Source organism: Camelus bactrianus, chromosome 6, assembly GCF_048773025.1.
Source record: "Camelus bactrianus isolate YW-2024 breed Bactrian camel chromosome 6, ASM4877302v1, whole genome shotgun sequence".
Classification (NCBI taxonomy): Eukaryota; Metazoa; Chordata; class Mammalia; order Artiodactyla; family Camelidae; genus Camelus; species Camelus bactrianus.
In genome coordinates, this window is record NC_133544.1 from 63,097,773 (window position 1) to 63,108,934 (window position 11,162).

Sequence of the window (11,162 nt, forward strand, 5' to 3'; positions counted from 1 at the left end):
CCCTCAACCTGGTGACCATGCTGCATGGTCCCTGCCCCTCCCCACCTGGGCCCTCTGGGCTGCTATCCCCACCTCATTCCCCTCCCCCATCCCCCCTCACCAAGGTGAGAAAGTGACAAAGACTCTGAAACCGAGCTGAGCACTAAAACGGGAGGAAGAGAGACAGGGGATAGGATGGGGAAAAGCGGAAAGGAGGATGGCAAGAAAAGAGGGTCTAGCACCTAGCACAGCATCTGGCGTGCAGCCGGTGCAATAAGTATTTGCTGAAAGAAGGACTTGGTGCTGAGGAGGCTGAATCAATCTATTGGGCGCCAACAGGAACATGTCGGACAAAGCCATCAATAGCTCTGGGAGGAGAAAGGAATGGAGTCTTGGAACACATGAAGCTGGCAACTCATAAGAGCAGGAGCCAGACTGCTGTAAGTCTGCTCCCCCTGCAGCCCCACCTCCCACCCACTTCCTGGGCTGGGCCCCCCAGGTCCTGCGGCTGCTCACAGCGTCTCAATCTCTGCGGGCATCCTGGAGTCTCCCGGTGCCGGTGCCGGTGCCGGTGCCGGTGCCGGCCCCGGCCCCGCAGACGGTTCTCCAACTTCGCCAGCTCTGTCTGGGGTGGCCTCCTCCTCCCCCTCCTTCTCTGGCCCCGGAAGCTTCTGCAGCTCCGAGTACAGCACCCAGGCATCGTTGCGGGACACATACTCCCATCCACTCTCCCGCACGTGGAAGAGGTCTACGCAGCCCCCCGAGTAGGCATCGCGGTGGGTGGCGTGGGCCACGGCGCGGCGGGCCAGGGTGTAGGCTTCCTGGGTGCTCATGTCGTAGCGGTAGCCGCGATCTAGCACGCCGTAGGCGTAGGGAGATCCAGAGCCCACCGAGAAGATGTTCCCCTGCAGGAGGGTGCCGTCGCTGTAGACGTAGAAGAGGGCAGGGCCGGAGCGGTCCCAGCCGCAGAGGGCAGTGGCCACGCACAGATCCAAACCCCGATAGCGCGACATCATGACCGATAAGAGTTTGGCGGCGCCGGCCACACTGGGCAGCTGACCCTCCCTCAGGGCCCGCAGCCGCAGCTCGCGCCGCAGCACCCGGTACCACGTGACGCAGTCGGCTGAGGTGCCAGAGGTGGTGCCCAGGAGGTGCTGGTGCACAGGGATGACCTTGCGTGAGGCTGGACACTCCACGTAGTTGCCACAGGAAGACCGCGTGTCCGCCGCAGCAATGACTCCGTGACGGAAGCGGAAGGCCAGCGTGGTGGTGCCGTGGGCCAGCCTGGGGCCGTGGATCTGCAGGAAGGTTTGTGGGTCACAGCCCCGGGGCACAGCCCAGACCCCCACCTGAGGTAGGTGAGGTGAGGCTCCCTGGGTGTCCAGGGCTTGCCATTCGCACACATCCTGCAGAGCCATCCCTGGAGCCAAGTAAAGGTTGAAAGGAGCGACGCAGAGATTTGTGAGCTGGGTCAGGTGTGGAAAGAGAGACACTAAGGAGAAGCTGGGCTGTAGCCAGAACCAGCGACGAAGGCTTGTGATCTGTGGCTTCACTTCTACCTAACTCCAAATCTGGCTTTGGGACTGGCTGATGGAGCAGAACGCCCTCCCCAACCCCCTCCCCAACCCCCACCCCTCCCCAGGGCTGCTGACGGGAGACAGGAGGGAGACCAGTAGTCTCCAGCGCTGGGGGGACGCTGCCCATGACATGCCTGAGTGTCACCCAAGGAGTCTCCTGTCCATCACCCTCCAAGCACCTGGAGCTGGATGGGGGCTGGGTCACTGGAAAGGAAAAGAGGCGCCAGTGGAAGGAGCAGAACTGGGTTCCTTCTGTTTTTCCTGTGAGGGGCACTGGGCAGGCAAAGATAAATAAGGCCCTGTGCTTCCCGGAATGGGCTCCCAGCCTGGGAAAAAGTGAAGACAGGGAAAAAGTGAAGACAAGTCAGCGCAACGGCGCAGTGAGAGTAGAGAGCCGTGGCCCCACCACGGCCCGGGTCCCTGATGCTGAGCTCTCTCCTCAAGGAGATGGGCCCAGGGAACAACGCTCAGCTCACACTTTCACTTCTAGGTCAAGGTGGGGAAAGAGAAACGGACTAGAGCAAGAGAGCCTTGTATGGGGTGCTGAGATACCTTCAGAAAGGCAGGGTACTGTGGGGCCAGGTGAAGGGGAACTGGAACCTGGAGGTCTTTTTCTCCTCTGCCTTGGGGGTGAACATGGCCTTCCATCTGCATACAGAGATGGCATTCCTGACAGCTCTCCGGCAGTGTAGCTTCTCTAACTGGTGTTAAGGTTCTGAAGATGTAGATGAAAGGATCTAGTGACTTTCTCTCTCCTAGTCCCCCTTCTGCCCAATAGTTCACAAGGGCAAAAAACTGGTTTGTATTTCCAAGGCAGGAGAAACGACTGACTTTGACACCATAATGCTGCATCTAAGTCTTAGACCAACTAGGGGTGGACCCTGACAGCTGGCCTTTCATTAAGACAAAGTAGACTGGGGCAGAGTGACAAGCTACAACACTCCCAGCACCATATAGAGTATATTTTACTGAACATTATAGCTCAAAAGGGTGTGGTGGGAAGGTGTTTATTCAAAGCAACAGAACTACACGCAAAGGAAAGAGCCCAGACCCTCCAGACACCATGATGTGAGGGCTGTGGCATCATAGTTTCCTGGAGTCTCAGGACTAAGGGCAAGTGTAACGTGTCATGGGAAGACTGGAGAAACCAGGAGGTCACACTAAGGTCCAGCCAGTCCTTTGTGTAGGAACACATGGGGATCTTCCTGAAGAGATAAGAATGTCTCTAAACAGAGACTAAGTCGTAGTCTTAGACTCTTTATATGTGGATGGCTGGCCACATCCCTAGGTCAGGCCATTATTAAGTCAGATCGGGACAGATGAGTGGTCTAGTAATTGGCCACCCTCCAGCGTCCCCCTCTAATCTTATCCTCCACAGCATCATGATTTCCTAAGGTAACCCTCAAACCCCACGTCTCTTCTACTAAGAAACTTTGACGGGCTACTAGATCAAATCCACCTTCTCCAGCCCAGGCTGGCATTTAAGGCCCACCACTCTCCAATCCTAATCCATCGACCACAACCTCTTTTCACACTATTTCTAACATGTTTCCCAGCTCTCCATCTTTCTGAATCCTATCTTTCCAAGTCTGGCTTAAGGATAACCTATTCTGAAAATCCTTCCCAGGTACGAGCTGAGAGAGGAGAGGCTGTAGGTTTGAGGACCAATGGGATCCAAGTGGTATTTAAAGAAACGAATCCAGACCTCCTTGGCTAAGACTTCCTGAACCCCCAACCTCACCCCCATTTATACTGACCTCCTCTCCCACCTCTGAACTAAAGCACTTATTGTTTCCTTCTGCCAATATTGAGATATGACTGACATGTAACATTGTGTAAGTTTAAGGTGTACAATGTGATGATTTGATAGATGTATGTGTATGTGTGTATACTGCAAAATGTTTACCACAATAAGGTTAGTTAACAAATCCTGGTGGGGAGGGTATATAGCTCAATGGTTGAGTGCCAGCATGCTCGAGGCCTGGGGTTCAACCTGAAATACCTCCATTTATAAATAAATAAATAAACCTAATTACGTCCCCCCACGAAAAAGAAAAAAAAACAAATTTTTCATCTCACATAATTACCATTTTTGTTGCTGCTGTGGTAAGAACGTTTAAGATCTATAATCTTAGCAACTTCCAAGTATACAAGAGGATTGTTAACTATAGTTTCCATGCTGTACATTAGATTCCCAGAACTGACTCCTCTTATAACTGAAAGTTTGTATACTTTTTGCCTCTGGCAACCTCCAATACACTTCCTGTTTCTAAGAGTTCGGCTTTGTTAGATTCTGCATATCGGTAAGATTATTCAGTATTTTTCGTTCTCCACCTGAATACTTTCACTTAGCATAATGACCTCAAGTTTCGTCCACGTAGTCACAAATGACAAGATTTCCTTCTTTTTGTGGCTGAATAATATTCCACCACATATGTAACACTTTATTTATCCACTCAACCATTGATGATGGATTTTGTTTCCATGTCTTGGCTATTGTGAAGAACACTGCAATGAACACTGGGGTGCAGATATCTCTACCAGATAGTGACTTCATTTCCTTTGGGTAAGTATCCAGACATGAGATTACTAGATCATATGGAACTTCTATTTTTAACCTTTTGAGGAACCTCCATAGTATTTTCCATAGTGGCTACACCAATTTATATTCCCACCAAGAGCAGCACTTATCATTTGTACCTCTCATTTTTGAGGTCTCCCTGAGTAGGGGTCTTGGAGCAGAGAACTAATGTAAGGTAAATTGGGAACAGGTCATGGAAGGCCTTGAATGCCATGAGGAGCTGAAACTTACAGACCATTTTTAAGCAGGCAAGTGATAAGATCAAGATGGTGTTTTAGGAAAATCAATCTGGTGCTGTGCAGAATAAATTAGAGAGTACAGTTTGGGCCCAGAAAAATTAGAAGATTATTTCAGTAGTTCAGGAGTGAGGAGATAAGAAGCCAGAGGTGGTATTAGGTTGCAATAAAAAAGAATGTGAGAAGTGTTGTAGAGGAAGATTCAACTGGACTTGGCAACTTACTGGATATGGAGGAAAGGAAGGGGAGTTGTCAAAGATCAGCCAGAGCTCCAAGTCTCCGTGACTGGGAGAACATTATTGTCATTCTTTCATGTATTTTTTTGGCAAACATGTATGAAGCATACAGTGGGCTCAGAGATGAATAGTAGAGAAATGCCTGTCTTTAAAAGCTCACAATCCAGCAGAAGATAAATGTATACGTATAACCAGGTAAAATGTGAAAGTGCCTTAAGAGAGGTACAAATGCCATTAGTGGCGGTGAAAGAACCACTGAGAGAAGTCAGGAGGACTAGCTGCACTGCGAGTGTGACTGCAAAATAGTATGTGCTCAATAAACAGTGGCATTTTGCATTTTCCACACCATCCAAGTGTGAGACCCACATAAAGATCTTCTGCTTCATTACATTCTGATGGTTGGGCTTGGAAAGGGTTGCCAAATCTCAGTATTAAAAATGCAACACATGCAGAGTCTGCTGGGAAGAGGAGGGGCTGAGTTGGGCATCAAGAGGAAAGTAGAATTTAGATATTGACGGATATTGCTGCTGGAATCCAACAAGGAAGGCCAGACACTGACTTCATAGAACCATAAGGCAGGAGGCAACATTTCATACATTTGCCCACTTCCTTGCTTGTTATGGTTCCCAAGAGGGTTCAAAAATGAAGGTGGGTGGAGAGAGGGAGAGACAATCAAATATAGCACATAACTGAAAAAGAGCTCGTCTTAGCAAGCTCATGTCAGAGAACCTCTTGGTACATCTTTATGGAGCTTCAGCTCTCCTCCAGGCTCTGAAATGGTAAATTACTATTGACTCAGTTATTCAGTAACTGAACTGAGAATCCAATCTGTAGATTAACTGGGCCCTTTGCCTTCCCTTTTTTAATTCTTCTGCCTGCCTTTGGGTCAATCCATTACTTGTTAGAACTTCCACCAGAGGTTGGGAGTAAAGACAATCTTAAAAATTGGTTACTGTTAGAGAACGTGGCTAGTGTGGCGACTGATGCTATCATACAACAAGTGATACAGCACATTTATTTTGTTGCGCTTTTTAGCACAAATTACTGTGGTTTAACTAACTTCATAGGAAAATGATCTCAGAATAGAGCATTATTTTAGTTAGTATTAGAGTGCCCTTAAACAAAATGGAAACTTCAGGCGCGTTAATAGAGTGCTGAAGCAGTAGAAGTTAGAGTTACTTGGACACCGGGCGGGGCGGGGCCGATCTATCGCTACCGGTTAAGAACAGATTTTCAACCAGTCACGCCCTTCTCAAAGATGGCCGCCCCCGCTTCCCTCCCTCAACATGGACATTTTCAGTTGCTTCCTATGAATTTGAGGTTAATCTAATCCCGTGCTGCTTGCGTGACCAGAGTTAAGATGGCAGCCACATCCCTTCATAATTTACGGGTAGTGAAGTCATTTATTTTTTCCTCCTCGGTGAAAACAGTCACTTGCATCTGCCTCTTCCTTTTGGAGGCGTGGCTGCCAGGAGTTAAAATGGCTCCTCCCAGGGATGGATTTAATAGGGAGTGAAGCCGGGACGGTGAGGCGTTGCCCGGTCGTTTTTTGCTAGGCGTTCTGGCAGGCAGTTCCCTTTGCCCTTAGTAGACATGGCGCTGGCCAGCGTGTTGGAGAGGCCGCTACCCGTGAATCGGCGCGGGTTTTTCGGACTCGGGGGTCGTGCAGATCTACTGGACCTAGGTCCAGGGAGTCCCAGCGATGGGCTGAGCCTGGCCGCGCCCAGCTGGGGTGTCCCAGAGGAGCCAAGAATCGAAATGCTTCATGGAACCACCACCCTGGCCTTCAAGGTACGGACCCAGCCGCCGCGCCGGGCTCAGTCCCGCGCGCCCGCGCCCTTCCTGGCCTCCCAGCCAGACCGAAACCCGCGGTGGTTGCGGCTGCGAAGCCCAAGCGGAGGCTCGGGCCTCTCACCCGGACTCTGGCGGTTTCGCTGTCTCATTGCCCCGGGGAAGCCTCGGTTCTCGCTCTGGCCGGAGAGGGGCGGGGGGCGGGGGGCGGGCTGGGTAAGTGGGAAAAGGAGCCCGAGGCTGCTTGGGTTGGTTCCTAGGCGACTCCAGTTTGCTCCTGTCCAGCAATGGTTAGGCCGCAGAAGTGAACACCGGCAGAGGGAAGGTGGTTGTAACCACCAAAGGTTTTGGAAACTGGATGGCCCCGATAGGCCAGGGTAACCGAAACGCTGTGGCTTGAGAGGGAAGGTTGATGGGAGGGAGCGCTTTACTAGGAGCCAGACTATTGGGATTCCTGGCTCAGCTTTGCAAAAACTATCTTTATGATCTTGGGCAAGTCATTTGCTCTCATTGAACCTGTTTCCTTAGCTGTAAAGTGAAGGTGATACTGGTTGTACCCATGCCAAGGGACTGATGTAAAGTTCTGGTGACCCTAATATGTGGAAAAGTATGTTGTGAGGTATATATAAAAAGGCAGAGACAGAGATGTTCTGGGTTTGCATTGATGCATGGAAAAATGTCAAGGTGATGTTTTTGTGGTCTGACGTGGCCTGTTTTGTGTTTCCTCCCTCTGAACAGTTTCTCCATGGAGTCATTGTTGCAGCGGACTCTCGGGCCACAGCGGGTGCCTACATTGCCTCCCAGACAGTAAAGAAGGTGATAGAGATCAACCCCTACCTGCTGGGCACCATGGCAGGGGGTGCAGCCGATTGCAGCTTCTGGGAGCGGCTGTTGGCTCGGCAATGTCGAATCTATGAGCTTCGAAACAAGGAACGCATCTCGGTAGCAGCTGCCTCCAAGCTGCTTGCCAACATGGTGTATCAATATAAAGGCATGGGTCTGTCCATGGGCACCATGATCTGTGGCTGGGATAAGAGAGGCCCTGGTGAGTTAAGCTGCAACCACGTGATTCTTAGGCTGTCACTACAGAAGGAGGGCTTGGATGAACAGATGAATGAAAGAGCTGTCAGTGCTGAGGATGTGTTGATTACTTCTCAGTCTTTCCTTCTCTTTGTTCAAGGAAGGACTGTAGTGTAGGAAAGGGCACCGAGGTAGATCAGCTGCGTCATTGACCACCTGTCTGACCTTAGGCAGGGTGCTTATTTGCTCAGGCTGTTTATCATCTGTGACATAGGTTCCATGAGGTAATACATGTAAAGCATGTAGTGTCTGGCTGGCACCTAATGTTTTTCCTTCCGTTCACCTATAAAACGGTAAGATCTGCAACGGTAAGTTGTTTGAGAATTAAACTGAGTAATAGACATAAAAATTCTACTCATTGCAGCCTAATAGAAATATAACATAATCCACATGTGCAATTTTAAATTTTCTAGTGGGCATATTTAAAAAGTGAAAAGAAATAGGTGAAATTAATTTTAACAGTTCATTTAATCCAGAATAACTAAAATATTATCATTTCGGCATATGTCATTAGCCCTATTTCAAGTGCTTAGCTGCCGCATGTGGCTGGTAGCTATTACATGGGACAGCGAAACTAAGTAACTACTCAAAAGTTAGTCATTTCTCTTTACTTTTTTTCATAAGGGAGTCCTTGGCCTAGGAGGGGCCTTTGGGACACATCTCCTTTCCTTGCTTGATGGAATCACCTAGGTACTGGTGTCATCTCTGAAATGAAATTCCTTAGCCTGTTTTTCTTTCCAGTATATAAAAACCTTGCCAGAAAATTGAGTCTTGTATCTGATGTTAGTTTTTCTTCAGCCAGTTTTGAATCTCCCTTTAGTCAAGCTGGAATACAGCTAGTCACTTTCTGGATAATTTTCCCCTTTGATGCATGCTGGACCTCTCCAACTGGTTGCCTTTGTCATCAAATTCATATTTAAACTTCCAGCTCTCAAATACTTTCAGTGATTCTCTGTTAACTAACAAATTCATCTCTCCTGTGCCCCACCAATCCACTTCCTACAGCAGGCAGTTGGAATTGATAAAAATTTTATTAAAATCTTTGTCTAAATTTTTGTCTATATCAGAGGTTGACTTAACTTTTTCATAAAGGGCCAAATAGTAAATATTTTAGGCTTGCAGGCTATATGTTTTTTGTCTCACCTACGTAAGTGCTGTTTTAGCACAAAAGCAGTCACAGATAGTATATACACTAATGGATGCTGCTGTGTTCCAGTAAACCTTTACAAAAATAGGCAGTTGGCCTGACGAACTCTTGGTCTATACCAGCACTGTCCAATAGAAATATAGTGTGAGCCATACATATAATTTTAAATGTTATGGTAGCCACATTTTTAAAATTAAAAGTAAAAAAGGAAAATTAGTTTTAATAATATAATATATTTAACCCACTAGATCCAAAATATTATTCCAGCATATGGTACTAGCTTCATTTCAAATGCTCAGTAGTCACATATGGCTACCATATTGGACAGTCCAGGTCTTTACAATATGATTTAGAACGCTAAGCTTTATTCTACTCTGTGATGTATGCCTTGTCCCCTAGTTAGTCTAAACTCTGAGAGTTAGGATTGTTTTAAACATCTTCCACAGTGCCTGAAGTTCTATGCTCTAAGTCATTTGAATTATACTTGCTTTTTGGTTGTACAGAAGCAGACAAGGCTTCTGTAATGTTATTGTAATGTGAGGTGAGGTGGGTGGTATATGTAGAATCCTGAGGTCTTAATGTTTAGTGTGATTTCTTTTTTATTTTTGGAGGGAGGTGTAATTAGGTTTATTTATTTGTTTGTTTGTTTGATTTATTTAATGGAGGTACTGGGGATTGAACCCGGGACCTCACGCATGCTAAGTAAATTCTCTACCACTGAGCTCTACCCTCCCCTCTAGTTTAATTTCTTCACCTTTTTGTTTTAAGTAACTTTGTGAAAGTGCTGTTTTCTTGTATTTCTGTTGGTCTCCCCTGGGTTTCAGGAGAATTGGGAAACTATTGCCTTGGAGGATGAATTAGATGTCAGACGGGGTGGTCACTTTTCCCCGCTAACCTCATCTCTCTATACAGGCCTCTACTATGTGGACAGCGAAGGGAACCGGATCTCGGGGGCCGCCTTCTCTGTAGGTTCTGGCTCTGTGTATGCTTATGGGGTCATGGATCGGGGTTACTCCTATGATCTGGAAGTGGAAGAGGCCTATGATCTGGCCCGTCGAGCCATCTACCAAGCCACCTACAGAGATGCCTACTCAGGAGGTGCAGTCAACCTCTACCACGTCCGGGAGGATGGCTGGATCCGAGTGTCCAGTGACAATGTAGCTGATCTACATGACAAGTATAGTGGATCTTCCCCCTGAAGGAGGGTGGGTGTGGTTGCTTGCATTTCCTGGGCTGACTGTTGTTGGTAATGTGGATATAGCTCGCCATCCTCTAGTGAAGGGGTCCCTTATTGTATCGATCATTTTTTTTAAAGCTCTGGTGCATTGACCTCTATGTGTTACCAGTTAATGAGCTGCTGCAGAAGTAATTATTTGTTTTACTTTCTTGGATGTTAACATTACACTACTTGACCTCAGCCCGTGTTGTGTCTTTTGTCCACACTGTCCCTCCTCCAAGCACTTTACAGTTAAATAAGCCAGGACAGTGGGAGGGAAGTGACTGTAATTACAGGAAACAGTGGTGTGAAGACATTGTCTAGTGAATACATTAACGTCCCCACTCATGATGCTAATAACGGAGAAGGAGAGAGAGGCAGGGAGGAGGGAGAGACTTCCCAATTCTGTTTGCAAAGAGATGAAAAGTTGATGAGGTGGAAAGATGCACAGGGCTGTACCAGGCAGAGCTGCGGAGGAGAAAGCTCTCCTCCTGTGGTGGGGGAAGGGAGGCCAGTGCTACATGCAGGGCAGAAGAGGGTGAACCAGTTAGGAAGGTAAACCAGTTGGGCTTTGACCCTGGGAAGAGGGTAAAGAGGTATGTGTGAAAGCAGTAGTGACCACTAGGTTGGTGATCCTTGTCCTTTTGGCCCTCCAGTGTGTTTGTGTGGGAGATGGAGATGATGGTGGACTTACAGCCTCCTGGGCAGGAAGCAATACCAAATTGTCACTGGAACGTGTGGGTGGGGAAGAGGTCCTGCTGAGAGCAGAGAGATGGCTGATTTATCACACCCAGCACTGAGGGGCTTCTCAAACCCCGTGGCAGCAAATGGCAAGGCCTTCTGTTAAAGAGAAGACCTTGACATAGGGGAGATGGAGGAGGTTGAGAGAAACCTTCAAAAAATGGGAGAGGAAGGCATAAACAACACTGCTTTGTATTGATTTGCAAGAAGGGAGAAAGTGGTGAGGGTGACAACACAGTGTCCTGTTTTGAGGCTGAGAGTTTGGGTAGGGTCATCCACAGAAACTGAGGGGTAAAGCCTCTTGTCCCCCACACCACAGCTACCTTCCCTTCGCGCACCTTCCCTCCCCCCATCAGCCTCTCACCGTCTGTATTGATTGATGAGGGCTGTTGGCCAGGAACTGATCGAGGCTTGTTAATTGCATTTGTCAAATGCAGGGAAATTGGGAATTAGTGAGATCGGAGAAGGGAGTTTGGAAAACAAATGACTCTCATACCTGAGGAGATTCACTTTGCTGAAAAGTGCCTCCACTGCCCCTGGAGTCGGGGAGTTGCCAGCATGGACCTGGACCTGTTCGA

General features: G+C 48.2%; 2 protein-coding genes across 2 annotated transcripts; one reads left to right on the forward strand and one right to left on the reverse strand.

Annotated features, from left to right (window-relative positions):
* Positions 1 to 280: 280 nt before the first annotated feature.
* On the reverse strand, positions 281 to 1,528 carry PSMB11 (proteasome subunit beta 11). Its single transcript, XM_010954807.3, has one exon. It carries the CDS (start codon positions 1,395 to 1,397, stop codon positions 492 to 494), a length of 906 nt encoding a protein of 301 aa, XP_010953109.1. The 5' UTR covers positions 1,398 to 1,528; the 3' UTR covers positions 281 to 491.
* A 4,648-nt stretch (positions 1,529 to 6,176) lies between these two features.
* PSMB5 (proteasome 20S subunit beta 5) lies at positions 6,177 to 10,044 on the forward strand. The gene is made up of 3 exons (XM_010954717.2): positions 6,177 to 6,400; positions 7,139 to 7,445; positions 9,540 to 10,044. The coding sequence occupies exons 1-3, from the start codon at positions 6,203 to 6,205 to the stop codon at positions 9,824 to 9,826; spliced, it is 792 nt and encodes a 263-aa protein (XP_010953019.1). The 5' UTR covers positions 6,177 to 6,202; the 3' UTR covers positions 9,827 to 10,044.
* Positions 10,045 to 11,162: the final 1,118 nt, after the last annotated feature.

What these genes read in the sequence shown, in the direction of transcription:
- PSMB11 (XM_010954807.3), bottom strand. Translation starts at nt 1,397, where the DNA reads ATGGCTCTGCAGGATGTGTGCGAATGGCAAGCCCTGGACACCCAGGGA.
- PSMB5 (XM_010954717.2), top strand. Translation starts at nt 6,203, where the DNA reads ATGGCGCTGGCCAGCGTGTTGGAGAGGCCGCTACCCGTGAATCGGCGC. An exon ending in CCACCACCCTGGCCTTCAAG is followed by an intron (nt 6,401 to 7,138) that starts GTACGGACCCAG and finishes CCCTCTGAACAG; the next exon opens with TTTCTCCATGGAGTCATTGT. An exon ending in CTGGGATAAGAGAGGCCCTG is followed by an intron (nt 7,446 to 9,539) that starts GTGAGTTAAGCT and finishes CTCTCTATACAG; the next exon opens with GCCTCTACTATGTGGACAGC.